The sequence below is a fragment of the Aspergillus versicolor genome, assembly GCF_001890125.1.
Source record: "Aspergillus versicolor CBS 583.65 unplaced genomic scaffold ASPVEscaffold_16, whole genome shotgun sequence".
Taxonomy (NCBI): Eukaryota; Fungi; Ascomycota; class Eurotiomycetes; order Eurotiales; family Aspergillaceae; genus Aspergillus; species Aspergillus versicolor.
The window spans coordinates 172,549-198,367 of record NW_024467539.1 but is presented as its reverse complement, the minus strand read 5'-3'; the positions used below and the strand labels follow the sequence as shown (position 1 = coordinate 198,367).

Below are 25,819 nucleotides of genomic sequence, written 5' to 3'. Positions count from 1 at the left end.
ACAGGTGAGCATTCGGACTCCTCCTCTCCGGGGCATCCGGGGAATGGCCACTCACATGGGCCTGTCCCCACTCCCGTTGCCCGATACCATGGGGAATTCAGGGTTATAGTGGCTGGCTACAGTATTAGAGCCATACTATTCACCTGGCAAGAACAAGGTGCGTGTGACGGTGCCCTGCCTAGTGTAGACACCCTGGGCGCCCATTCGACGGTTGTTCTTACCTCTTGCCGCATTTCCCCCGCCTTCTCCCGCCCTAATGAGATAGAGATATTCTTCGCGTGTTCTGGAAGGATGGTGTGATGGGCTGGGGCACGTTGTAACGCAGAAGCAGGCTTGGCTGAAGTACACTAGTAAGGTTCTTCCACCCAACCAGGGACCTGCGTGGGCGCCCCTGCATTAGCCACAGTTTGTATGTGACACTGCGGTCTAGTTGAGCTGAGTACAACAACTGTCATAATCTCTCCCGAATTGGTTATTATGGAGTTTGCACACCCGCGAGGCATCTGTACCAGCAAGGGTTGCTCGCCCGTATGAAGGAGGCAATGAACCTAGGCCATGAGAGCCGGAGACGACGCAGTCCCCTGGCGTGCAACACTTGTCGAGCACGACGGACGAAATGCGACGGGCAGCGACCAAAATGCTCTTTTTGCGTTGAGCGCAGCAAGGACTGCTTCTATCAGGAGTCTCAAGGTCTTGCACCCGATCCGTGAGTGGAATGCTACATCGCGAGTTACGAGAATCCCCTCGTTTCTGATTGTATCCTAGCCAGAAGCTGGAACTATCTAGAATATGGGAACAGCTGCAGCGTATTACTGAAGTAGTACAAGGCCAGTCTCTGAATAGCTCGCCCTCGCCCAAGGCCCAGCAACCATCTGTTTATTCGTCCATTGAATTTCCGATCATGGTGATCCAAAACACATCATTCATGAACCTTCTCCACCTCAACCAGTCCTTACCTGTGTTTCTCGAAGACCTGGAGCGCAGCAGACCTGAAATATCTCCTCACCCACCCAGAATCCCCACTGTGATAATCGACCACCAGCGCGCGTCCGTGTAAGTCAACGCAAAACAGGACCCTCAAAAGCAGAGAGAGACTTACATGGGTTGCTCTCATTAGCCTTGTGAATGCATTCATGGAGAAGATTCAGATCTGGTACCCAGTCCTGCATGCCGAGTACAGCAAAGAGTTCGTCCAGGCGATAACTTCCTGTTTTCCGCCCTCGGTTGAGTCCTGCCTCACTCTTCTCGTCTTAGCCATTGGATGTGTGGCGGAGTGTGAAACCATCATGGACGCCATGCATACATGTGCGGGAGGGACATACATCCAAGCGAGTATGGAGATGCTGCCATGTGTCTTTGCAGATAGTAGTCCGCGAAGCGCGCAGTGCCTGCTCTTGTTCGGTATTTACTACCTCTGCTATGCGCAACCCTGCCAGGCGCACGACTATGTAGCCATGGCTTCGTACAGATTGCAGGATTATTTGATCAAGTGAGTGAATTCATTTCGAGGTAGAAATGGAAATGACTGTTGATCCTTTCGACATTACAGTGAATTGAGCACCGATGATGATACCATAGAAGCATCAATCTTCCGAAACTGCTTCTGGTCAGCCTTGCTGATTGAAAGGTTCACTACTCGACTGCCCCCATCTGTTGCGAAAATGGCAGGAGGAGCTAACCAATTCATAGCGAGATCAGAGTCCAACTAGACCTCGTCAACAGTGGAATCTGGAATGTAGCTTCATACTCTCCAGGCCCAGTAAGCTCAGCAACTCGGAAGTGGAACCAACCACAGCATTTCGAGTCTCCCAACAGTCCAGACAGTACCAGCGACAGCGACAGCGACCTGTCTTACTTCGTCGCGGAGATCGCTATGCGCAACATGCTACAGCGCTGCACCTGGTCGATCAGCACCTTGTCCCAGGGTAAGCACGTCTACGCACCCATTGTCGCCGCCGAGCTGGAGTGCCAACTAGACGAGTGGCTGCATATGCTGCCAGAGCCGATATCGTTCGGCGCTTCAAGCTCATGCACGGGCGACTCGTGGCCGAATTCAGCGCGGCGCACGTTTCTGCGCACGCAGTATTACGCGTTCAAGGCGTCAATTTACTGGCCCGCAGTTTATGAAGCACTCAGTGCAGGAAAGGCAAACGATGACCTCCTACTGCATGTCCGTAAATTCTTCACCAGCTACGCCGAATTCGCGACCAGCGCCGCGTCTGCTGTGACGGTATGTAAGCCGAATGTATGGACTTTGTATGCGAGGTGAGCGTGGCCTCCCTTGAGCTGTAAAGATTGACTGACCGGTCTATTCGGGATGCAGTGTGTTTACCATCTCTATGGCAACATCGGCAGCGCTAGAAGATCCAAGTTTATCAGAAGGAGCAGACTTTCCAAGCGTTTCCCGAGGCCTCAGATTAGCTGCTGAGCTGCTCGCGAATATGGCGGACGTGAGCCCCTCGCTGCGGGAAATGAGTGTGATGTTGAACGACAGGGTCCTTCAGGGAAACGTTTCCGCGATTTAGAAGCTCGCCGCATACCCATGTAAACCTAGAGATCTTACTGGTTAATATTATTTTACTTTTAATTGTCACTGCCCATCTTGCGGCGTAACCCTGCAAACACTTGGGAAATTAGGGCTAGTGCCAAAGCGTCAACGGTGTAGACTTCAATCCTGCCTAGCGGTCCCCCAATTATTGCTGCGCCCGATGCCCCATAGCTGACGTCGCGGAGAAACCTCCACATCTCCGCGAGCTTATCGCTCCAGACCAGACCCTGGAGACTGGGCATCGGAATCGGGCGTATTCCTCGTCGATGTAGGGCACGGTATGGAGAAAGTATTGATGTGAAGCTCTCCCCAACAGGGGTGCTTTGGCATGGTATAAATACTAATAACTGTCTTCTCCTCACAGCTCCCAGGAGGTCATCAACCAACAATTCGAAGCGTCTCTACTGTTCCGCCTTGCAATTGTGCCGTCTCAGATCTACCATGGGCTTTCTCTTCGAAAAGCCCGCAGAAACCGCGGGGAAGGCATGGCCTGCCATTGTCATCAGTGGCTTCGCTGCCTTCGGGGGGATTCTCTTCGGGTAAGTACCAGACCTGGCCCCAGGTAGACATCTACATCGAATAGAAGCTCTCTCTGACCTGGATTTGGTCTTCTAGCTATGATACTGGTACCATCAGTGGCATCCTTGCCATGCCGTATTGGGCCCGCACGTTCTCCACGGGCTACAGGGACAACACCGGCCAGCTGAACGTCACGTCGAGCCAGTCCTCTGCCATTGTGTCCATCCTATCCGCGGGGACCTTCTTTGGAGCTCTCGGTGCCGCTCCCATGGGCGACATAATCGGTCGTCGCTGGGGCCTGATTGCCTCTAACGCTGTGTTTGTCCTGGGTGTGATCCTGCAGACAATCGCAACCGACATTCCGCCCTTTCTTGCTGGGCGCTTCTTTGCCGGTTTGGGGGTTGGCCTGATCTCTGCGCTGGGTATGTTTCTTTCTCCTTCTGCGTGACTTCATTGTATTGACAGCTGTGGTATCGCCAACAGTCCCTCTGTACCAGTCCGAGACTGCCCCCAAATGGATCCGAGGCTTCATCGTCGGCTCGTACCAATTCGCCATCACCGTCGGTCTCCTCCTCGCATCGGTTATCAACAACGCAACGCACAACCACAACGACTCCGGCTCCTACCGCATCCCCATAGCCGTCCAGTTTGCCTGGTCCATCATCATTGTCGTAGGCATGTTGATTCTCCCCGAGACACCACGCTACCTAGTCAAGAAAGGCAACAACAAAGCCGCAGCATACAGCCTCTCGCGACTCCGCCGCCTCCCAGAAGATCATGAAGCAGTCCGCCAGGAGCTCAGCGACATCCAGACAAACCACCAGTACGAAGCCAGCCTCGGCGAGTCCGGATACATCGACTGCTTCCGGGGTAATCTGCTGAAGCGCCTCGTAACAGGGTGTTGCCTGCAGGGGCTACAGCAGCTAACGGGGATAAATTTCATCATCTACTACGGGACGCAGTTCTTCAAGAACTCCGGGTTCAAGAACGAGTTTATCATCACGCTGATTATCAACTGTGTCAACGTGGGCTCTACAATTCCGGGGCTCTACGCAATTGACAAATGGGGGCGGCGCCCTGTCCTGCTCCTTGGGGCTGTCGGGATGGCTGTCTCGCAGTTGATTGTTGCTGTTCTGGGGACCACGACAACAGGCCAGGATAGCCAAGGGACTATCATCGTGTATAATTATGCGGCTCAGAAAGCGGCCATTGCGTTTATCTGCTTCTTCATCTTCTTCTTCGCCGCCTCGTGGGGTCCGGTCGCCTGGTATATATATCCCCGTTTCTGTTCTTGTTTCTTTTCATTCGTGCTTCCTTGCTAATGAATAAATAAAGGGTTGTCACAGGGGAGATCTTCCCCCTCAAAGCCCGCGCAAAATCCCTCTCCATGACGACTGCCACAAACTGGCTGCTGAACTGGGCGCTGAGCTTCTCAACTCCGTATCTCGTCAACTACGGCGACGGCAACGCGAACCTGCAGTCGAAGATCTTCTTCATCTGGTTTGGGTGCTGCTTTGTTTGCGTTGGCTTTGTGTACTTTATGATCTACGAGACGAAGGGGCTGACGCTGGAAGAGGTTGATGAGCTGTATAATGAGGTTCCAACTGCTCGTGCTAGTGTGGGCTGGCGGCCACGCACTCCGTCTATTCAGATGATAGAGAAGGCTGAGGCGCAGGGTGGTATTGTGGAGCATTCTGAGGTTCCGCTCCGTGTTGATGGTTCGGCTTGAGTGGGGTGGAGGTGGAGGAGTTCTAATAGAGATAAGTGGTATATAAGTGGTAGTGTGACGGAGAGGATAGTTTGAGGATGAATATATTAGGACTTATATTCTTAGGGCTGGCTTAACAGAGGGTATACACCATGGTATCTAGTTATATCAACTACGAACTGTATACCTTCGAGGGGTTCATAAAGTTGGTGAGGTAGAATGTGATAATATTGTTGCCGATGACCGAATTCCTGATTGGTGTGATTAATATATATTGAGTGTACTAAAAGTTATTTGTATGACGCAAATGCGTAGAACCTGCATTAAACCTCACATGATAACTTCATTACTTTAATAGGATAGGGCTAATATAACAAAGTGCAACTCCCTCTAGTAATAAAGCTTCAAAGTTGCTATTATTCAACAAACACCCGCCTTTGCTCACTCAGTGCCCGAAAGTGTCGGGGCGCGGTCTCGCTGGCGTACAGCTCGTCGATGGTTTCGAAAGAGACTCCCTGTGCGCCCGTTATTCTATTGTCTCTGGCTTCGGGTTAGGCTCCCCTACCTTTGTTTCTGGATACAGAAACCATCCTCCAATGGCAACGACAAGGCCAGTCCCAAAGAATATAAAACCGACCTTCGGGCCCAGGTTACCTGCGTCGGGATTGATCTATAGATGGAGGAATTGCCAGATGAGTACGTATATAATGAACAGATTTTAATGTAGATTGGCTCACCATGTACGGAATTGTAAACTGCATAATGAGCCCCCAGACCGCGTTGGTGATGGTAACAAGGCCCTGGGTTGTACTCCGCAGGCGCACAGTGGCAATCTCAGAGGCGAGCACAAACCCCACGGCCCCGATGGACAGCTGGTAGATGATTGCCCAGATATAGATGAAGACTATGATCGGCCAATTTGCTTTGCGTTGGTCGGGTACGCAGCCTAGGATCCCAATCAAAAGGAGCATGCAGCAGAGCACGAACTGGGGGATTACGAGCATTGTGCGGCGGCCGACGATTTCAGTCAGCGGGAACGCGCCCATGCTTGCTAGGAGCATAACCACGTACAGGACTACAGAAGCATTGAAGTAGTCCTTTACTTTGAGAAGGTCCAGGAAGTACGTCGAGTAGCCGATGACAAACGTCGCGCCGATCATCTGCTGCCCGCTGGCTGTGAAGATGGCTGTTAGGGTGCGCTTTCTATTGAGGCGATTGAAGCATTCGACTTCGCGGGAGAGGTCGAGACCCAGGAAACCACGCGGGTTATTTTCAGAGTTGCTTCCCTGGATGGAGAGGGATTGGAGGATTTCGGATTGCATACGCCGGACTTCAATGGTGTAGAAGGTCTCGTCATTAATGCCGTATACGCGCTGCAGAGACTCCCGGGCTTGCGTGCTCTTTCCCTGGCGGAGGAGCCAGTAAGGTGATTCAGGGAAGAATAACCAACCGCAGGTGAGAATGGCTAGTGGTGGGAAGGTCAGATGGTAATGCAATTTCATTCAGGGTTGATGTCGTGGTACCTGGGAATATGTACATCCCTACAACTGGTACCCACCATTGCCTGTAAAGCACCAGTTTAATGAACTGTTCCTGACTATATCGTAGTATATTTGTGGGGTCTCACCATTTGCCAGTGAGATAGCTGCTTCCTCTCGACACGGCTGCCCTACAAACGTTTATATTAGCCAAATACTCACAGATATAGTGAGGCACGGACATAGCAAACTGCCCCAGAACAATACTAGTATTAAAGAAGCATAGGTAAAAGCCTCTCAGTTCTGGCCGACACGTTTCCCCGATCCACAGTGGCGAGATGGTGAACATCATACCAATCGCAATACCTGCATTGCATCAGTATTCGCTCAGCAAAGACATCGCCAGACATAGATTCAATAAAACCATTGACGCCTCGACCTGCCAGGTGAACTCGCCAATCTGCAGCCAACTGCTGCAGAAGAACCCCGCTGGCTGAAATTGCAGACGCAACCAGGATACCCGGCCGACGGCCATATTTCTCTAGCAATGGGCTATAGATCAGAGTGGATGCTATCTCGCAAGCCGGAGCAATCGAATTCCACGCGGACAGATACCTAGCGGGGATAAGGTATGAGCCATCTGGCTGGAGGTATCCAAATTGCTTCCGGAATTCCGGGAGGGCAGCGAGTTGGCCTCCGGCGACGATATCAAAGCCTTGCATCATGACACCGCTGGACACCCATAGGCCTGGTGCAAGTTTCCTTTAGTGTCTGTGTCTGTTTGTGTATGGGACCTTGATCTTTACTAACACCAAAGGAAGAACCGCTTCTGAGACTTCAGCATCCGCCATCTCTGACCTGGGTCGACGACGGAATAGTCAACACCAGTCAAGTCGGCTTCGGCCGGCATGGCATTTACTGCCTGTGCCGCAGCAGCATCCTCCTTGCTCCGTCTGGGGGAGTCTACCGAGGTGGAATCCGTGCCGGTGTCATTGGTGTGGGGTAACATTGGCATAACGCAGGTACGAGCGGTTCAACTCTTCAATGTACAGGCCGGGGAATCAGTACGATATCATGATATTCGACAGCGGGAGCAGCTGTGTCGGGGTAGCCGTGGCACAGGCCTCCGCGGAGCAAAGCCAGACTCCGCGACAGGCCCACCTGGAGCCCTGCCTCCGGGATTTCGCCGAATTGGGGCCTATTGGCCCGATCGAGGTGGGTCGAAGTGTCGTCTGTCGGCATTGACTGCATGCAGGGATTCCGCTGCACGTCGTTCAGCGCCCGATGATGCTGTTCTCCTGTTAGTCCCTGGTCAACAAGGGCTGATCCTCTTCCGTCGACGCCATCGTTCCGGCTTCCGAGTGGTGGCTGCACAGATGGCACCATGCGTCGCCCTGCTAGCCCATCGATGATCCACCTGGACTCTGCATCGTTTCCCCATAAAAGAAAGCTGCAATAAATGCGGGGAGCCGGTCAGAAAACAATCGGCCCCGCGGTACTTCAACTTACCTCCGCGCTGCGGTAACTTTCTTGCCCTTGCCTCAACCCCCCCTGCTCAGCCAGCACTATCAGACATGACCAACACTCGGAGACGACTCCTACTCGCCTGCAACACCTGCAGATCGCGAAGAGTCAAGTGCGGCGGGCAGCGGCCGTCCTGCGCCCCGTGTCGGATTCGGGGGCTGGACTGCTGCTATCCAAAGCTCCCCGAAAGCCCAGCAAACCGGTATGCTTGCTGTGCCGGGCTGTCATTCGAGATGGACTAACTGGATAATGCAGAGTAGAAACAGAATTGGCGAATGTCAGTGTGCGTCTCGACTACCTCACCGCGCTGCTTTCCAAACAGCCCAAGGTCGTGCCGGGCAGTGCGCTGGGCTCGCACGAGGACTCCCCATTTCGGTTGCTGGCAACTCGGTCTATCATGCATGTTCTCGGGCTCGAAGCCGACTACGCTCAGGGTCTCATTCGGCTTGAACGAGCGAACTTTATCGTGGGCGCGGGCGCCTCGCCGCGCATCTTCTTTAGCTCCCATCACCAACTCGCGGACTCCCTGGCTGCCTTCTCGGATCGTATTCATGGCTATTACCCCATCCTTCCATTGGATTTTACCGAGGGATATTTTCATCTCTTGTCAGAGCCGCTAACGCCCTCGTCTCACAGCTGCTTGGCTCTACTAGTGGCAGCAATCGGTGGCGTCGTGCGCGGCCAGAGCTCCGGAGGCCCATACTATGAAGCAGCTCTCTCATCGCTCCCTGTCGTGCTTGCGGAATGCACGCTGACGAGCATTCAATGTCTTGTTTTCTTGAGCGTATACTACTGCTGCCTTGTTAAGCCCTTTCAAGCGCACGACTACTGCTTGATAGCTGCTTTTAAGATCCAGAATCTTTTCAAGTGGTAGGCCAACGCTTCCCGGCGTAGTTAAGGTATGAACTCAGCTGAGCTGTCTCACAGTGGACTACAAAGTACGGAAAGTGATGCTCTTGAGCTGGCCCATCGAACGTATTGGGCGATATTGTTGTGGGAGAGGTAAGCAACCAAGCAAATACAGCCTAGGGCTTGAATTAACCAACCACTTCTCCGCAAGCGAACTAAGCGTCCAGCTAGACGTTGCCAAAAGCGACATCTGGAACTTGGATGAATGCATACCTCTCCCCAACTGCCGTCGCACCTGGCAATTTCCACCACCACAGCCCTCCAACAGTCTCGCCGGCGTCTCCCCGGCAAGCGCCCACTCGAGCGATAGCACTAGCACGACTGGAGACCAGACGCAATCATTCTTTCTCGCTGAAATCGCAATGCGCCGACTGTTGCATCGTTGTAATTCCGCCGTTACTTACTCGCCAGATAACCGGCCTAGCTACGCCCCCGGAATTGCGCTTGAGTTGGAACGCCAAGTGGACGAATGGTACGAATATCTCCCTGCGAACATCCGGTTCCCCAAAGAAACCAGCCAACTCCGCGCGGACGGTGCCGACTTATTATCGTCCAATTTCCTAAATGTTCAGTATTACTGCTGCAAGCTGTCTATCTACTGGCCAGCCGTTTACCAGGCCGTACAGGATGGTGCCGTCAGCGCCCACCTCCGCGGCCACTGCCAGCGATTTATTGATTCCTATGTGCAGCTTCAGCCGATGATATGCGTTGCTATGAATATCTGTCCGATCTACAAGTGGACGCTCTCGATTACGTGAGTAAACTGCCTTTCCACAGCTAGCTCCTCAGACTCACTGCGTGACAGCTTTTTTGTGACCACGCTGGCTGCTCTAAAGGTTCTAGATACCCCGTGTCTAAACGGTGCTAGTCTCGACGAATTACGCCAATGCCTTTTCTCCGCTGCGGCTGCGGACTGGAACTGTGCAGAGTGCAGTGCCTCGTTACGAATCCTGCAACATACACTGAACCGCCGCCTCCAAGATGCAGGGTACCTCGCCAGCAACAGTTCATAGTGCATAATACAACACCAAGTAATGTTGAAATAAGAAATGATCCCGCTGCTCGATTATCGTAGTTTCTCGCCGAACCGCATAGATACAAATAGCCATAGACTATCTTAAACCTGAAAGAAAATTTAGTAGAATAGATACAATCTTCATGGCCTGGTATGCCCTATTTCACAGGCTTTCGCTTTGATCCTGACAGGTATGAACGGACGAAAAACCGGACAAACAGGTAAGTCAGTGGCACTAGATAGACTGTCGTTAAGAGCAACGCAAAGACTTGGCGGCTGTTGTTTAAGCAGGGGACCAGGTTGACATTATCCCCACTAGGGGAAGTGCCCACCCAGCTGACATTCTGTTCGGTTTTATTGTCCATAATAGCCATCGGTGGCCGGTAGACATATCATATGAAATAAAGAGGTAGGACCATGCGAGAATCGACCCCAGAAGAAACTGGGTGATTTGCATCCCAGTAAGCTTACGCTTGAGAAAGCCAGGTATCGCGACCTTGAGTGTGACAAGGCTGTAGTAAGCGTACTGATCATCGACATCACTTAACAGAGCCCTGGGCAGGGAACTTGGGAAGGTCTAGTTACCATGATTGTGTGTATTATTGAATTCAGAAGCATGCCGACAATTGCTGGTGGAGACGCATATCTCACGCCTGCCCAGGTGCATAACATGACACCTCCATGGTGATAGGTTTGCAAGAAGGAACTATTCCTTCCTTTTGCAAGGATCAGAACGGTATCGACGACTTCATAGAATTTCGACATATAGAACATCCACATGTAATAATCGATTCCACGGTCCCATAATGAATGAGACTCAAATACTCCAGGATAAACACTGTCAAAGCTGTTGTCAAATCTGCAAAGACATTCTATAGCAGGTGCTAGAGGTAGACTGAGAGACGATTTAATCGTCTGATATGTGCCCAAGACAACCCATGTGGAGAAGAGTACCAATCCCACGTTATGGACAAGCACAAATTGATGGAATAACGGACCTCGACTCAGCTTCCATGGGCAGTTTTGTCGCTTTCGATTCCAGTAATTGAAAGTACAGACGAATAAAGCGTGGAGAGCTATATTTACCGCTACTGACGGAGTAACTATTGTATTCTGAAAGCAATCAAACATAATTTCTACATAGAATGGTAGCATATTAGGTGGTTTGAGACACGTCATGGTAAAGTAAAACAAGCCCCAAGACACCGGCTAGCTGCCTTCCACACTTCGACGAGATATGATATCCGGGCGATGGTGTTTAATTCAGGCCCTGCTTTTGATAAACAATCCCGTTGCTGAAATCAACAGACATCGGAACGTATAAATGATGCGTCCCATTCGGCAATCAATAAATAAATGTGTTGGGTTTAAAATCAACTCGTAAACAGCTCGTTACTTAGTTTTCCCATCGCCATCGCGAGCAATAAGAGTCTTTATGGGGTGTGTCTCATATTGCCTTTTCTGCTCCTTGCCCATCGAAAGAAATGTTCTAGTGGTCAGGGCCTTGCTCCCTGTAAATAGCACCTGGAGTAGGAAAATAACCACTTTCAGAGACAGATCAGACTGGGGGGATCCCGAAAGTGTCGGGTAAAGGACCGCCAATGCTTCCACCACAGTAATGGCTGAGGTACTGTAAGCCGTAAAGTAATACAGTCGATGAAGTAATGCCCCTCCCGGAGAAAGACTCCTCCTGAGGATGTTGTTGGATGTCGTGAGGACACTGTACACACCGGAAAACAGTACTATAAACGTCAGATGTAGAAACAGACCTCAAAGGTGGTGGAACCTACTCCACAATAAGCACATCTCTGCGACTTTAGCGAAGCTAGCCAGGGAAAGCAGTCTATTAACAGGGATGCTGACCCCCCAAACTTGGATTCCCTGGATAGCTAGGATGCCACATATGTGATGTACAATGTGGACGAGCTTTGTTTCCTCTTCGAATAACATCTGGAATATGAATAAGGCAGCAACGGTGGTAATCGACATGAAAGCTAGATCTCCAAGGTCTATCCTGGAGTTGTTGTATAATGGCTCACTCCAGTGGAAGCCTCGTACAAACACCCAGAATATAGGCAATATAATCAATATCAGGGAGATCATCTTCAACACCAAGCCGACATGATGCAAGCGAAACTTTTTCTGCTGGGATGGCTGGAGGCGTGTGTAACTGGATCCGTATACCTTGCTGAGGAAAGCGGGTGTTATAGTGTATCTATACAGAAGAGCGCAGAAAATGAGAATGCTCGACGTCAGAAGGCCAGAGTGGTTGCTGGACTTGGTGAGCGTAAGGCAGGTCAGGTACACGGAGTCAGTGCCGATTTCTGGCACACCTGCAAGGGAATAATAATAACTACATCCAGCACTGTACAAAGGCTCCATTGTCAAGGTCAGTCCCAGAGAATTAAACCACTTTGTTTGAAGTCAAGGAGAGGGGTATAAATAGCTGCGATCTGACAGTTGGTGTCAACTCGGTACGTGAGTACGTTTAGGCGAAGCGAGAGAAGATCCCACTTCTTTATGGCTGGAATACATTAAGAGATGAGCTACGGAGGCGTGCACCAAAAGTTTTGGTGCAGGTGGTCCTGCTAAGGAATGTATTAAATATTTCGAATTATATGTGGTCACCATAGAAACCGTAACAATTGATACATAATTAATAGATAATAATATTTGCTTCTTGCTGGCTTCAACTCCTGCACTTTTTTAGAGCTATCAATACCACTGATTCTTTAATTTTAATGATTTGATGGTGGTTTAAAGCCCCTTTCTCTTTGTCCAGGAGCCTGGACACTACTGCTAAGGATCGCTCGCCATGATGAGGGGCTTTAGCAATATCAGGACCCGTAAAAGAACACCTACGAGGGCCATTTGCATCTGATATAGAGTGAATAGTTTTCAATTCGAATCAGTAGGAGAGGGTGTCGAATTTCACCGAGGATGATACTGTGTTTGGTTGGGCAGCCTTTGCTATGCCGACTCATGAGAGGAATTAAGGATGTGAGACTGTTGGATGCGAGATTGGGTGAGCGTTCCATGTGAACAAATAAGTAAATGCCATTCTCGCAAGGTCACCAGCTGGCTTGCAGCGGTCATTGGAGCGGATTGAGCGACATGAATCATTGATAATTGACCTGCGAGAATAAGTATCCAGTGTGTATAAGAGGTGTTGCCGGCATTGATAGACGACTTGCAGGCGAGATTGCTTATAATCGAAGCTACCTGTCACGTAGACGTGGAATGTGCGGCGGCGAATATATGCTCAGGTGTTGATCAACACCAAGATATAAAGCCTAATTTACCTCGGAAAGAGAGTGATATCAGGCAAAAAGCAAAAGAAAGAATATTGGGGGCAAGCCATTGCAAAAAGAGTTGTCTCGACCGTCCGAAAAGGAAGAAGGTGCAGTGGCTCGTACGCATGCAGGTTTCATATGCAATTGTAAACAGTACTGAAAGGGAAACAGGAGGCCCGGTAGTTGCTGACAGTCAAAAATGAAGTCCCTGTCTAGCCCGTGTTTCATAATTGTTCATACGCTTTCATCTTCGAAACATATCCTCACGGTAGTCTCCTACTTGTCCTCCAGCTATCTGTGGGTGTCGTCGCCACCGATAGAAGGGACAAACCATATGTTGGGCCCACTCCCTCCACCAACCTGGCGTCAGGATACCTTGAGAACTCCTTTGGCATTATATCTCGAGCTCCCTCCTGTTTCAAGCCATGTTCATGAGAGTGTCCTTACACTAGTCACCTATCAATTAACCCACTCATATATTTCCGCATTTCTCTTACGACGATTATTCCCCCACCATTATCCAGGTTTCTGCCCAGAAACTAAGCTCAACTGGCATACCCATGTCGTGTCATCTGTGCACAGCATCCTCATAAGTACGGTCGCTGTCTGGATCATTTTCAATGACAAAGAATGGAGGACAATCAGTAGGGAGCCCGCCGACATAGTGGAGAGAATACACGTGTACACAGGTGCTCTAGGGCTGCTTACGGCATTGGCGCAGGGGTATTTTATCTACCACCTGGTCATGGCCACTGTCCACTTCAAGGTTTTTGGTGTACAAACACTGTTCCACGCTGTGTCCTGCTGCACATACATCTTCGCATTTGTATGTCTATTGATTTCAATCCTGCCTTCCATACCATGGGCTAACGAACCACGATTTTCGGTATAGAAGCCGTTTTTCATGTTTTATGCCCGTCAATTCCTCTTGTTCGAGGCCTCAAATCCGTTTGTGAATAACCATTGGTTCTTAAAAGAGCTTGGCATTAGAACTGTGGTTCCATTTCGTGGATATCCAACCTGACTCGCATATCGCCCTGGCAGGTCACCATTATGTAACCTTTGCCTTCTTCACATTAAAATATGATTTGGCAAAAAAGTCCATAAAAAGAATAATCAAAGGGATGACATAGACAGTAGCAAAGAAAAATGAGAAGACTTGGCCACTGCTATCTAAACAGTGCACAGTCCTGTAGGGCACATGGTCCTCAACAAAGAGTCCAGATGATTGGTCAGGGATATTCGAACGTGGAGGGTTTTCAGAAAGCTTTGAAGTGGTTGGGATGTCATACGCAACGAAAAAGTATGCCCATGACAAGGCCAGCGCAACAAAGAATTGTCCGATTTGAAGTCTTGTTAAAAGCTGTTTCATCCTCACAGGAACCCGAAACTGTAGCCCAGACATCGCATAATAAGAGTACTATAGAGTATCAGCTAATTAGTCCTTTCGTACCCAGGAGGAAGCTTGCCTACCATCAGTATGTGAACCGCCAAGTTAATCAAGTAGGGCACAATGGCTGCGGGAACCATATAGCGGGCCCCCATCCATGCACACACAACAGCACCGGCATGGTGATATGTGTGGAGAAAAGAACTTCTCTTTCCCTTTGACAGCTGGATGAATGTATCCGCAAGTTCGTAGATCTTGGATATGAAAATAATCCATCCAAAATATCCGAGTCCTTGGTCCCATAGCCTATTTCCTCCACTGTGGGTGCTGAGAAACTCCGATACATCCGTAAATCGGCTGTACACGCCCATGTAGCCGTTCCCCACCCCCTGCGGCCCATGGACCTTGCACATTGCATCCACAAATGTGATAGATGAGAATTCAGCATGTTCGGGACATGAATGCTTTATGGCTTTGGACAGGCCAATAAGTGCCCAGACAGAAAAGACTCCCAAAGTCGTATTATGGACAAGGATAAATCTGCGGAAGCCAGGAGTCTGGGCGTATGCTGCTGGTCGATTTTTTCGCTGCTCGTTGATCATATTCCCAATAATCACCGCCACAATGTACGAGAAAACAATAAAAAGCGGGAATCTGGGCTGCATGGTATACTCATATACAGCTCGCGAAATACCGACGGGCCTCTCCCATGACAGCTGGTGAGAGCTTCGCAAGAGCTCCAATGGAAACGGGCGAGGGTCGGGCGGAAATTGGTACAGCTCGGTGTTTGGCAGCCCGATATGCCATGATAAAAGAGGGTTCGGTTTCCTGTCAACGATAGTGGCATCCATGGCGTCAATGAATGAGAGGTTGATTGCGGAATTTGTGCCCAGCAACCCTGGACCATTTATATGCCATGTTCCCGGAGAAAATCATGACAGACTGTGGCATTTTTGGCTCTGCAGATTCTATATATCAGAAACGCGTGTCACATGCATAACATGCCAGGGGTTGTATTTTTACTACATTTGTGTCGGATCTGGGCGTCGGACTCGATAATTTGATGACCAATCACCGCCACGACTTCAATGATCGACTGAGAAGGTCAAATTAAGGATTCTAAGGAATCTGAATTAGAATCTCAGTAGAGGCAATTTAGGTGATTCTTATAAGTTCCTTTACAAGCATGTAGCTAGCCTAGTCAGGTAGGGAAGCCATGATTCAGTATGTTGCTTGATCAACATGGTGCTTGCCAGCTCAGGCATGCGTGCGGCAGGTGTGACACAAGAACAGGACCCAAATATTGGGTAGGTCGGTCTCATTGCGTCTTTTCTTCGCCTTTCCTGCGGGCCTTGGTCACATCGGCTGTCCCGTGCATCCAATCCATCAAGCCCAGCGTCCCAAAATTGACATTAGACATCTCATGGTGTGCATCATGAGTGGTAGTCTTCCGGCCAAACACACTCCGCAAATGCCACCCACAATGGCCGAGGGCCCCTTGCCCAATTGCTGATGCCAGAAGCAACCAAAAGGTAACGACATGTACCCGTAACAGCGTTTACGGCACAAAAATCGGCAGGATATTTACGAGGGTGTGCTCAAATGGGTGCATGTGCTCTGCTGATATAGCCACGGGTGTGGTAAACTTGTGGTGCTGTTTGTGAAAGCGTCGGTAAAACCACGCCTGATGGAGAAGACGATGGCCGTAGTAGTAGAGGAAGTCCCGTGCAAGAAAGCAGAGAGGAATGTCCACGAGGATTTCGGCTAGAGATGGTAATTTATGCTCGATGCGATAGCCGACGAATCGGCCCGTGACCCTGCGGAGAACGAGGATTTTGATGGAATGCAAGACGGTAGTAAGAACCTGGTTTTGAAAGGCGCTGGGGATATATTGGAGGAGCGCATGGCGGGTGGCTTGCTTGGAGATGGGCTGAATCTTATATTTTTCGAGCATCGATTCAGAAGCGGAGAGATCGACGACGGTAAAAAAAAGCGAAACGAGCCAGGAGAAACAAAAATGGATAGCAAAGGTGCCGACGATCTCAATATATTCAGGAGAGTAATTCGCGACTATATGGGACCACTGCGAGGCCATATAGGTGCATGGTCTTTACAATGTGATGGTCCATCCTGCGCGATAGGGGTATTGTCCTCCTTCGACTGAGATATTGAATCGAATAGTAGATTAGAGTCTGGCCTGGTGCTCAGGGAGTCCTACACATTATATAGCGTGCGAAACGTCAGATCAGAGCATCCGCTCACCAATGAATAGACCTGTCTAAATATGCCCAATCCATCGAAGGAACTGAACTGCGGTCAGCCGAAGAGTACATGTCACATTACACAACATGTAGCCCAGCGGGTCCATGATTAACATCTCAACTGCCGCCTGGTTTTTAATCATAAGCCTAGGTTCGCTCGCCATCGAATATGGGTTTATCGTCGGTGCAAATAATGGACACCGAAGAGAGCCCTCCTCAGAGAGGACGGCCATCGCTTCCCAGAAAACCTCATGAAGAACTCGTTGTTTCTCACCAAATCCAGGATCCCTCTCCAGCAGGTAGAAGAGATGGGTTTCAAGCGTCCTTTTCACTCAATATTGTTGTTTTTTCCCTGTCAATGGCAATTATGGCGGTAGCTTTGGATGCAACCTCCCTCGCAGTGGCTTTACCGGTAAGCTTCTCCTTTATCCTTTTGCGACGTACGTTGTATTTACTCTGGACAGATCCTAGCTCATAGCCTAAGCGGCACAGCTATTGAAGCCTTCTGGAGTGGAACTTCGTTCCTTCTTTGTTCTACAGGTAGGATTTGCTTGTTTCCAGACTGCACGAACTAAATCTGATATACGCACAGTCTTCCAGCCCACCTTCGCTGCTTTCTCTAATATTCTTGGAAGAAAGCCAGTCATGCTTCTTGCCTTAGCATTCTTTCTCGCGGGGACGGTTGTAGCGAGTTGTGCAACGAACTTCACAACGTTGCTGGTCGGCCGCGCATTTCAGGGCTTTGGAGGAGGAGGGATTATCACCACCACAGAAGTCATTTTAGCGGACTTGATACCGTTAAGGCTTCGGGGTCTATACTTCGGTATATTCAATGGTGTTTGGAGTTTTGGATCGGTTATTGGCCCCATCCTCGGTGCGGGCTTCTCTGAGAAAGCCACTTGGGTAAGAAGTCCCCCTTAACCACCGCCTTTCCACTGCTGACGGAACCAGCGATGGATCTTTTACATCAATTTCCCCTTTATTGCTATCAGTGCAGGGATTATGCTCTTTCTTGTGAAATTCCAACCACTCCCAGTGTCGCTAAGGAAGAGCTTCCGAGACATCGATTACGTCGGGACGTTCCTGTTCATTGCGGGAATCACTTCGATACTGATCCCCATTACCTGGGCTGGAGTGATGTATGACTGGGACACTTGGAGAGTCCTTGTACCACTGATACTCGGGCTTGCAGGAATCGCTGCATTCTTGTGCTACGAACGATTTCTTGCCCGCAATCCCCCAATCCCGTTGTCGATTCTAACGACCCGCACCGCCATTGTTACCTATATAGGGACAGCTGCACATGGTTTTATTCTGTGGGCCGGGCTATATTACCTGCCTTTATATTTCCAAGCTGTGAAAGGATACAGTCCTATCAACTCGGCCATTGCCCTGTTCCCTGTCACGTTCACTGTTGCTCCTGGTGCAGTGATCACCGGCCTCTTTATAACAAAAACCGGTCGATACAGGTGGACAATCTGGATCGGCTGGGCAGCGTCCACCATTGGCCTTGGACTTTGCTGCCTTATCAAGCCGGAAACTGGAAAGGCTGAATATGTAATATTCATGCTAGTTTCCGGCTTCGGACTCGGCGTCTGCTTCTCTTCAATTGTCTTTGCCATCCAGGCATCTGTCAAACCGAGTGAGGTCAGTATTGCAGTATCGATGTTTAGCTTTTTCCGAACTCTCGGCCAGACCATTGGTGTTGCTATTGGAGGAACGATATTTCAAAATCGGATGCGGGTCAATCTTCGATCGTATCCAGAGCTCAGCCCTTATGCGATACAGTATAGCAAAGACGCTGCATCTCTGATGGAGGTCATTCACAAGATGCAGGAAGGGGAGGCAAAGACGCATTTGATCCATGCTTATGCCGATAGCCTGAGGGTACTGTGGGGTACGTGTTGTGGGCTGGCGGGGTTAGCAGGCATATTGAGTATTTGGACACAGGAGTTTACTCTTGACCGGCCTTTGGATACCTAGCAGGCCCTGTTGACCAATTCAAAACCGGAGGTGAATGGAACAGAGAGTTCACGTGGTGGGCCTTAGATTTATGCATTATAAATTCCTTCATTATTCGTGGAACTATATACTCTCCAGACCCCGTCATATTCGGTTTTGCAAGGAGGGTTGGCGCTATTTGCGCAAGCCACGAAACTACCATAGAAAAGCAACAAACTGGTAAGTATTCTATCTGGACTCGCGTAATTGCCACTTACAATGTTATATACGAGAGTATACAAGAAGGGCTGGGAGAGATGCTCTCGGGCACTCATCCCAGCCCCCCCTGTGCCCTATCCTTGCCCAAGATCATGCATTCGGAGCACTCATTCCAACGAAATAAATTACTCTAAGGGTTAGAATATGTATGTGTTAAAGTTGCAGGTCAGATAGCTGTCAGCGGCCCGGAATTCTGGGGTCCTGTCACTCGCATTCCGATGCGTGGCGAACATTGACGTTTTGAACACCGAGTGCGAACATCCAATGTCCATGCACAATTAATTATTTCCCGCATGCAGAACTTTATAGGGATCTATATTTGATGGCAGAGACTTAATAGATATAAAAATCCAGGTTGTTCTACTCATTCCCTACAATATCATCAACAGCAATCCCCAACAAGGTCTTCAAGTATCTATATCTGCTATATCATCGTCTGTATCAACCCAAACAGTACGTTTTAGTTCAGGTATTTTTGGGCCTTCTCGACTCACCAAATACGCAGGTCGAAATGCATCTCTCAACTATGTCCATCGTCTTTGCCTCTGTCCTCGCCGCTGTGTCTGCGCGACCCCCGCCTACCGGACACCCCAACAAACTTCCCCCCTGCAAGCCTGGGCACTACTGGCCTGATCACCGTGACTGCCACAGCTTCTTCGAGTGCGATGCCGGACACCAGCCGGTTAGGAAGACATGTGGTCCTGGTACCGCCTACGTCTGGGAGACTGGTGTTTGTCACCATGAAGATGAGGTGCCGAGCTGCCGTTACAGAGCTTCTGGATACGGGGGTTTCCCAGATAAAGAGGGCCATGGGGGGTCGTCTCAATCCAAGGAGCAACATTTACACCGCGATTGACTTGCCTCGTGGACCTTGGAGAGCCATGCCAGTGCCCAAGGGGCCCCTGGAGATCGGTACGAGGGATTGAGAGTCATTGATTTTCTGCGAGATTTATTGCATCAGCTCTATGTACGGTATCGTCTTATACTTTACAGATTACTAGCGCTCGGTTAATCTATTTGTGTCTGCTGTACTAAATGTCCTTGGCTTGTTTTATATGGTCTAGAGGGTGTCTGGCTATTCTGATTCATCAAACCGCCTCGCTGGTATCATGAAGCCGTGCGCGACTTTTGAACCGTCCCCAGCTCGTGAGCATGCGTAGTGGGACCGTGGGGCTGTTAAGGGGCTAAAGCATCAACGATTACCTTTCACCTGTCCGATGGACCATATCATAGGCTGATTATGTGTACCAGATGATGATTGCTTCCACCATATTAGGTATGGGGATTACTGCCCACATTTTAGATCACCGAATAGGATCGAGACCAGTGCAAACCATTTATACTAGTGGCGTCTGAAGACCCTATTCCATCTTATCAGTTGATCATACAGACCACCATGTATAGGCATCCACCATTCAGACAGAATGGGCACAAATGAGGCTAGTTGAATTATTCAGGACCACGCGAAGGAAGACTTGTATATTTGCGGGGGCTGAGCAAATGCTTTGTAATTTGACCATGCCACCTTTACCGGTTCTAGACCAAGCCCTATTCTTACTTGATATTAGGCAGTTTCGGCCTTGGCTCCGGACTTACTGAATGCCATGAGAATGGTCAACGAAGAATATCGACCATGTCCCTGTAGTCCTCGTCCCCAGGCTTGCTACATTGCCTTGAATTAGAGCCTGGAGACGAGCGATATTGGCTCTGACAATTACAAAATTAAGTCCCTACTCTACTTATGCAACAGTATCTCTGAGCTACATGTACCTCGCGAAAAAGACCTGGCAACGCGATAGATTCTGCACTGCGTACTAGGGCAGGACGTTATAGAAAATGGCGTCGGAAGGTTCATTCCGGCCCAGGTGGGATGCGCATTGTGGAGATTGTTCCAAGCATAGATAGCCAGTAACTCAGTTATTAACCTAGGCACTCTTTGGTTCTCTGGCAAGTTCAAATGATCAAATGCCCGGCTTCCGTGAGGAACTCTGATGTGGCTCAGCCCGTTGCAGAATGCCTTTAGCGCAGCCACCACTTTAGTCCCGCGAATTGAACAGTAAGTTTCCTGTCGGATTTTGCTTCACGAGTCATGTTAGCTGGACGACAGGCAACTCATATTTACAGAGCTGCGACGATGTAGCAGTCGGGGATGTCCGATGTGTTACACCCTAATGCAAGATACCCCCGTTCTGATTAGCCTAGATCGACTGTGTATACAAAAAAGGATATAAATATGGGCTCGACGCCACTGTATTCCATAGCTATTTGTGTAATTGTTCATACCATCCAACCACTCAGAATGCATCGTTCTTCCGTCCTCTTCGCCCTCGCCGGTGCATCCCTCGCTGCTGCCCAGGGCTTCTCGACCGAGTGCACCGATATCTCGCTCAACAATTCCTGGCTGGTTGCTACTTGCCCTTCTGGAAATGGCGACGATATTACCAGCAGTGTCTTCTTGAATTCTAACGTCGGAAACGATGGTGGAGATCTCGCGGTACGTATTCATTGCCGCCTGAAGTAGACAACGCTAATATGTTCATAGTGGAAGGAAGAGTATGTATAAATATACATTTGGAAATTCAGCTAACAGTAGTATAGTGGCCAATACCGCCAGTCCTGCAGGGAATGTACCCTCATTGACGGCAACACCTTGCAATGCTCGTGCCCCATTGCAACAGGTCCCAGCTATCAAACGACCTCTCTGAACCTTGGTATAGCCTGTTACCAGAAGTTTATCCAAATAGAACTAATCGTGAGCAGAGGAACACATCGCCAACTACGAAGGTCACCTCCTCTCCAACCGAACCGGGGAAATTACCACAGTCCCTGAAAACTCCGACACCCCGGTCCCTTTGGACTTTGGAGTACAGCTGGGACTAGATACACTGAATGACGACTGTAGCGGCGTCGGTATGACACTTAGCCTGAACCTGCCGACGGACTGCTACTATGTCAACCCCGGCGTCCAGGATATCTTGTTCACCTCCGGAGTTCAGAGCGGTAACAACGGGTGGGAGATTGCGGCGTACTCAGATAAGGAGTGTACCAGCGAGATTGTGCACACTTTCACTGCTGATGAGAATGATCAGTGTGTGGCGTTTGAGCCGAAGGCTATGGCGTGGTCTGTTAAGCCTCTATGGAATGCGGACTACTAAGCTAAGACATCGCCTCTTTCTCTGCTGTTAATTGAATGGGAATATCTTTCAAACCAGCAGGCGTTAATTTATACCATCTACTCAATAGCCAGCATATCAACAACACTATTCAAATCCCCTGTTATCCCAACAGCTAGGCCCTCTTCCTCAAGCTCCCAAGGCGCACATCCAGCGGCTTCAAGTCCCGCTCTAATCAATCGAATCCCACCTTTCGGTGATTCTTCGACTAACTCCTCATTCGCCCACCGTAGTACAGAGGGCGTGTTCAAACCGACGCCTAGCTCCAAGACAACAGCCCTTGTCGTCGCTGCTCCCTCTGCAGTGACACCCCTTTCTATATCTGTAGATACCCGCCGCAGGAACCGTGCATATTCACGCTCCTGAGACACAAATGGGGCCTGATTGAAGTAGTCCCCACCCCGAACGCAGAGCGTCAGCTCACCACCACAGTACTTGCAGGATGGGATCTTGGACTCGTCTGTAAGTATCTGCGTCTCCGGGTGCAGAAACGGAAGCGCGGCATTAAGAAACGGCGCAGAGGGGAATACAGCCTCACGACGACATTTCGCGAAACATTGCAGATAGGCGTATTGCCCCTGTGGAGTTGAGATGCGCGATGGGTGGAACCCGTTTGCCACGAAGAGACCATCTGCGTTTGAAGTGCGGATGAAGCAGCGACTGCCGAAGCGGTTGGCTATTTTTAATAATTTCTTGTATAGAGGAGATGCAGGCCATTTGCGGACCATGTCGAGGTGGTGGAAGTAGTAGCCCCATTTCTGGGCTGGAGATTTCCACTGGCTGAATCCGAAGACGTCGTAGAGCTTTCTGAGACCGAGGGGGAGGAAAGCTGGGAAGTATTTTGCGAACAGGTCTGTAGAGGTGTACTCTAGTCCGGTTGCTGCTGAAAGGCCAGCACCGGCGCTGATTATGAGGTAGTCTGCATCGTGGAGCCAGGACTGGGCCTGTTGAACTGCAGAAGATATAGCCGTGCTTGGGGGTTGTGCAGCCGTCGTTATTCGGGCATCTCTATCGATACCAGTGGTTATTTTTGAAATCTTAGCATTGTATAATTCCCAGTCCCGCTGAAGGAAGGTGTCAAAAATGATATCAGTCAGGGTTGTTCCAGGGTTCTTCAGGCACCAGTCATGTACTGTTTCTATGGCGATGTCTGCCGCGATATCTGACGGGAAGGCAAATAGTCCCGTCGAAATACAGCAAAACACAATAACCTTGCGTGCATCTGGCAGTGCCGGTAGCGACTCTGCTGCCTCAAGGCACGAAACATAACACTCGCTCAGCTGCTTTCTCTGGCTGGGGCTGGGCGTTCGATCACCGTTGAGCTGCGGTCCGACAGTATGAATGACATAAGATGCTGGCAGATTGAACCCTGGCGTCACTTTTGCCCGTCCGACGAGTTCTTCATGGCCTTGTTCTCGCATCAGGCCATAGCATGCTTGACGGAGACGAGGACCAGCCGCGGAATGGATAACGTTGTCAATACACCGGTGGGATGGACGGAAGCAGCCCAGCAGGGCAGAATTGGCTGCGTTTACAATGGCCGTAGTATCTCCTAGAGTAGTGATGTCGCCTTTCCACAGCGAGATTCTTGTCGCCTGTTCACCATGGGTAAGAGTGATTCTCGGCGTAATTGATGCGGATGGTGTTATCAATGTATGGCTGTGCTTTTGAGTCAGGACCGTGTCGATGTCGTCTAATATCTGCTCTGTGAATGGCAAGTCTGGGTCGCGCTGGCACAATAGGTGTCGTAGCACCCCCAGCTGGCCCCACGTATCCATCTCAAGGAACCAAGTCCCATTCTGGTGGTGACTGCATCGTCCATGTCCTATGCACATCTGCTCTGTTAGGTATCTCAATACCCTCTCCAGTGCCTGGGATGGCCGCGGCATTGAGCCTTCTCCTGTGGCCGTCATTACCGTCTTGTTTCCTCTAGCTGTTTAAGTCCTGAACCGGAGGAGCTGAATTGCCCGTGTTATATAGACTTTGTTGGTGTAGGCCCACTCCTTGCTGCATTGATTATTAATGTGCCGGTGGGCAGGAAGTGGATGGGTGCATAAATGCCTAGAAAATTGCGGCATACCTCGTAGATTCTCCTCAGTATAATTGTTGATATAAGATTTTATTTAGAATCCAGGTGTTTGCTTCCCGGAGCGAGCCTTGCCACTTACTAGGGAGAGGATAGGACTGATGCAACATTCAGACCGATATTTATATTAAACTAGATTTATCTACATCTGGCTAATTATGAAGTCCTTATCGAAACATACCCTTACTACACCCCAGACTGCACATATTGTGATACCACAAACGAAAGCCATGGATCAACATGAAATAGTAAACCTCCCCCCTTCCTACCCTCCTGCACAGCCTTTACCAATTCGCGAATCGGCGGCTTACTCCCAGGGCAAGTCCCACATTCAACCTGGACATTATACCGGCGATAGAATTCATTACTTCCCGGTGCGTCAAACAGATACCCGCTATCGGGCAGCGGAAAAGTCAAGTCGGATAAACTCAGCATCCCGGTGTCGAAATGGAGGTTTAGTTTGAAGATAGCCAGTGCAAGGCGCTTGAGCTCCTCGATATATGTCCACCCAAATAGAACAGAGTCGGTTGGGCTGACCTGGGCCCGCATGTTCTGGTACGAGAATAAGCCGCCTGTTATGCAGGTTGCTGTTACAGCATGGAGCATAATGCGACACCGCTGGAGTATATCATCACGCGCGTCTCGCATTATCGCGAAGATGATGTTCAGAATTACCGCTTGGTGTGTTGTCATGGGCCACATTTTGTCCTTGAATTCGATGTTCAGTTTCCAGTTATCCTGCATCATTAGCTTCTGGTATGTCTGGGACGGAGTGCTCTTACCGTTCGACTTTCTAGCAGAGTTAGCAATTTCTCATGCATTGCTACAGCCCTAGTCTGCGAGCCCGTCTCGCCGGTAACCCAAAGCCCAATCATCACAACTGCTAGAAGAAGGATCTGCGGCTCCTTGCTCCGTCGGAACGACCCTGCATGCACAATAGGCCAGTGGTGGTGGAAGTGGCCAAAGTACACATCCACGTAGTGGTCAAAGTCCAGCTCCGCATTGTCTGGCTCTTGGGACTCTCCACACCCCGGCTCGGCATCCCGGTTAACTAAGAGTCCTTGTGCACGGAGGCGGTCTTCGTGCTGTCGCAGGAGATCTTGGATCTCGCTGCTGGAGAATGAGGTCGGATGATTTGGTGCAGCGCTGAGGGAAGGGTCCGTTGGTAAGCCATCGTATGCATTGTTGTTCTGCATTTCTGTATCTTGGATATTATTGGAAATGTTGTCTGTGTGATATTCATAGTTGTCGTCACCAGCCAGTGCCCTCTTCGATAGTCGGTTGAATGTGCAGTACAGCCCCCGCCGGGAACACACATTGCACGGTTCCTGGCCATTACATCTCGTTTTGCTACTGTGGCACCTATCACAGGCCTTTGATGCGCGCGGTGCTATACTCTCGCCCTGCTCTCGCAGATGCACCTGGTGGTGTCGCCGTAGAGAATCCGTCCTGTCAAAGTTCTTGTGGCAGATGTCGCAGGTCAATCTCTGGGCAGCGGGGTAGTGTTTCCGGGCGTGACGGGTCAAGTGCTCCTTGCGCCGGTATTGAGCCGTGCAGCCGGGATAGTCGCACGCAATCATTTGATGTTGATCGGGAGGGATAGTTTGGCAATTGGGGTGGGAAATGGCATAGAAAAGGCCGGTGGGCGAAGTGGGATTGCCGGTGGGATGCAGCAATGCCGGTGGGATGGCTAGC

At 50.0% G+C, this 25,819-nt stretch overlaps 12 protein-coding genes across 12 annotated transcripts; 7 read left to right on the top strand and 5 right to left on the bottom strand.

The window, feature by feature from the left end:
* Positions 1-542: 542 nt before the first annotated feature.
* ASPVEDRAFT_57603 (uncharacterized protein) lies at positions 543-2,525 on the top strand (the record flags this gene model as incomplete). The annotated part of the gene is made up of 6 exons (XM_040815358.1): positions 543-706; positions 766-1,053; positions 1,118-1,489; positions 1,550-1,627; positions 1,690-2,265; positions 2,324-2,525. 6 exons carry the CDS (start codon positions 543-545, stop codon positions 2,523-2,525), a joined length of 1,680 nt encoding a protein of 559 aa, XP_040674306.1.
* A 464-nt stretch (positions 2,526-2,989) lies between these two features.
* Positions 2,990-4,955, top strand: ASPVEDRAFT_179976 (uncharacterized protein; the record flags this gene model as incomplete). The annotated part of the gene is made up of 4 exons (XM_040808850.1): positions 2,990-3,087; positions 3,164-3,489; positions 3,551-4,334; positions 4,403-4,955. The coding sequence occupies 4 exons, from the start codon at positions 2,990-2,992 to the stop codon at positions 4,794-4,796; spliced, it is 1,602 nt and encodes a 533-aa protein (XP_040674305.1). The 3' UTR covers positions 4,797-4,955.
* Positions 4,956-5,191: 236 nt separating this feature from the next.
* ASPVEDRAFT_57601 (putative MFS alpha-glucoside transporter) lies at positions 5,192-7,268 on the bottom strand (the record flags this gene model as incomplete). Its single annotated transcript, XM_040815357.1, has 8 exons — positions 5,192-5,290; positions 5,341-5,445; positions 5,513-6,240; positions 6,299-6,339; positions 6,403-6,444; positions 6,496-6,619; positions 6,678-7,001; positions 7,112-7,268. 8 exons carry the CDS (start codon positions 7,266-7,268, stop codon positions 5,192-5,194), a joined length of 1,620 nt encoding a protein of 539 aa, XP_040674304.1.
* A 478-nt stretch (positions 7,269-7,746) lies between these two features.
* Positions 7,747-9,768, top strand: ASPVEDRAFT_47684 (uncharacterized protein). The gene is made up of 5 exons (XM_040813842.1): positions 7,747-7,979; positions 8,033-8,647; positions 8,705-8,779; positions 8,838-9,440; positions 9,492-9,768. Exons 1-5 carry the CDS (start codon positions 7,828-7,830, stop codon positions 9,697-9,699), a joined length of 1,653 nt encoding a protein of 550 aa, XP_040674303.1. The 5' UTR covers positions 7,747-7,827; the 3' UTR covers positions 9,700-9,768.
* Positions 9,769-10,869: 1,101 nt separating this feature from the next.
* On the bottom strand, positions 10,870-12,244 carry ASPVEDRAFT_47683 (uncharacterized protein). Its single transcript, XM_040813841.1, has 2 exons — positions 11,492-12,244; positions 10,870-11,443 (listed from the first exon to the last, which is right to left on the bottom strand). The coding sequence occupies exons 1-2, from the start codon at positions 12,081-12,083 to the stop codon at positions 11,094-11,096; spliced, it is 942 nt and encodes a 313-aa protein (XP_040674302.1). The 5' UTR covers positions 12,084-12,244; the 3' UTR covers positions 10,870-11,093.
* Positions 12,245-12,966: 722 nt separating this feature from the next.
* ASPVEDRAFT_402505 (TLC domain-containing protein) lies at positions 12,967-14,223 on the top strand. Its single transcript, XM_040812101.1, has 2 exons — positions 12,967-13,820; positions 13,887-14,223. The coding sequence occupies exons 1-2, from the start codon at positions 13,194-13,196 to the stop codon at positions 14,016-14,018; spliced, it is 759 nt and encodes a 252-aa protein (XP_040674301.1). The 5' UTR covers positions 12,967-13,193; the 3' UTR covers positions 14,019-14,223.
* Positions 14,046-15,235, bottom strand: ASPVEDRAFT_89754 (elongation of very long chain fatty acids protein; the record flags this gene model as incomplete). Its single annotated transcript, XM_040818680.1, has 2 exons — positions 14,046-14,414; positions 14,468-15,235. 2 exons carry the CDS (start codon positions 15,233-15,235, stop codon positions 14,046-14,048), a joined length of 1,137 nt encoding a protein of 378 aa, XP_040674300.1.
* A 647-nt stretch (positions 15,236-15,882) lies between these two features.
* On the bottom strand, positions 15,883-16,614 carry ASPVEDRAFT_402492 (sterol desaturase family protein). The gene has a single exon (XM_040812099.1). The coding sequence runs from the start codon at positions 16,477-16,479 to the stop codon at positions 15,943-15,945; it is 537 nt and encodes a 178-aa protein (XP_040674299.1). The 5' UTR covers positions 16,480-16,614; the 3' UTR covers positions 15,883-15,942.
* Positions 16,615-17,003: 389 nt separating this feature from the next.
* On the top strand, positions 17,004-18,628 carry ASPVEDRAFT_57598 (uncharacterized protein; the record flags this gene model as incomplete). Its single annotated transcript, XM_040815356.1, has 4 exons — positions 17,004-17,057; positions 17,110-17,185; positions 17,238-17,548; positions 17,597-18,628. The coding sequence occupies 4 exons, from the start codon at positions 17,004-17,006 to the stop codon at positions 18,626-18,628; spliced, it is 1,473 nt and encodes a 490-aa protein (XP_040674298.1).
* Positions 18,629-19,228: 600 nt separating this feature from the next.
* On the top strand, positions 19,229-19,894 carry ASPVEDRAFT_47678 (chitin binding peritrophin-A domain-containing protein). The gene is made up of 2 exons (XM_040813840.1): positions 19,229-19,318; positions 19,371-19,894. Exon 2 carries the CDS (start codon positions 19,377-19,379, stop codon positions 19,719-19,721), a length of 345 nt encoding a protein of 114 aa, XP_040674297.1. The 5' UTR covers positions 19,229-19,318; positions 19,371-19,376; the 3' UTR covers positions 19,722-19,894.
* Positions 19,895-21,164: 1,270 nt separating this feature from the next.
* On the top strand, positions 21,165-22,020 carry ASPVEDRAFT_34681 (uncharacterized protein; the record flags this gene model as incomplete). Its single annotated transcript, XM_040810881.1, has 4 exons — positions 21,165-21,359; positions 21,408-21,418; positions 21,464-21,576; positions 21,626-22,020. The coding sequence occupies 4 exons, from the start codon at positions 21,165-21,167 to the stop codon at positions 22,018-22,020; spliced, it is 714 nt and encodes a 237-aa protein (XP_040674296.1).
* On the bottom strand, positions 21,994-25,725 carry ASPVEDRAFT_204142 (uncharacterized protein). Its single transcript, XM_040809417.1, has 3 exons — positions 24,907-25,725; positions 24,329-24,862; positions 21,994-23,909 (listed from the first exon to the last, which is right to left on the bottom strand). The coding sequence occupies exons 1-3, from the start codon at positions 25,702-25,704 to the stop codon at positions 22,098-22,100; spliced, it is 3,144 nt and encodes a 1,047-aa protein (XP_040674295.1). The 5' UTR covers positions 25,705-25,725; the 3' UTR covers positions 21,994-22,097.
* Between the last annotated feature and the right edge of the window lie 94 nt (positions 25,726-25,819).

Excerpts from the sequence above, each read along its gene's own strand:
- ASPVEDRAFT_402505 (XM_040812101.1), top strand. The coding sequence starts at position 13,194 with ATGAAGTCCCTGTCTAGCCCGTGTTTCATAATTGTTCATACGCTTTCA. Across the intron at positions 13,821-13,886 it reads GCACATACATCTTCGCATTT|AAGCCGTTTTTCATGTTTTA; the intron begins GTATGTCTATTG and ends TTTTCGGTATAG.
- ASPVEDRAFT_204142 (XM_040809417.1), bottom strand. The coding sequence starts at position 25,704 with ATGATTGCGTGCGACTATCCCGGCTGCACGGCTCAATACCGGCGCAAG. Across the intron at positions 24,863-24,906 it reads CTCTGCTAGAAAGTCGAACG|GATAACTGGAAACTGAACAT; the intron begins GTAAGAGCACTC and ends CTAATGATGCAG. Across the intron at positions 23,910-24,328 it reads CGTTTGTGGTATCACAATAT|GCACTGGAGAGGGTATTGAG; the intron begins GTGCAGTCTGGG and ends CGGCCATCCCAG.
- ASPVEDRAFT_47684 (XM_040813842.1), top strand. The coding sequence starts at position 7,828 with ATGACCAACACTCGGAGACGACTCCTACTCGCCTGCAACACCTGCAGA. Across the intron at positions 7,980-8,032 it reads CCCGAAAGCCCAGCAAACCG|AGTAGAAACAGAATTGGCGA; the intron begins GTATGCTTGCTG and ends TGGATAATGCAG. Across the intron at positions 8,648-8,704 it reads ATCCAGAATCTTTTCAAGTG|TGGACTACAAAGTACGGAAA; the intron begins GTAGGCCAACGC and ends GCTGTCTCACAG.
- ASPVEDRAFT_402492 (XM_040812099.1), bottom strand. The coding sequence starts at position 16,479 with ATGGCCTCGCAGTGGTCCCATATAGTCGCGAATTACTCTCCTGAATAT.
- ASPVEDRAFT_47683 (XM_040813841.1), bottom strand. The coding sequence starts at position 12,083 with ATGGAGCCTTTGTACAGTGCTGGATGTAGTTATTATTATTCCCTTGCA. Across the intron at positions 11,444-11,491 it reads AGAGATGTGCTTATTGTGGA|TACTGTTTTCCGGTGTGTAC; the intron begins GTAGGTTCCACC and ends TGACGTTTATAG.
- ASPVEDRAFT_47678 (XM_040813840.1), top strand. The coding sequence starts at position 19,377 with ATGCATCTCTCAACTATGTCCATCGTCTTTGCCTCTGTCCTCGCCGCT.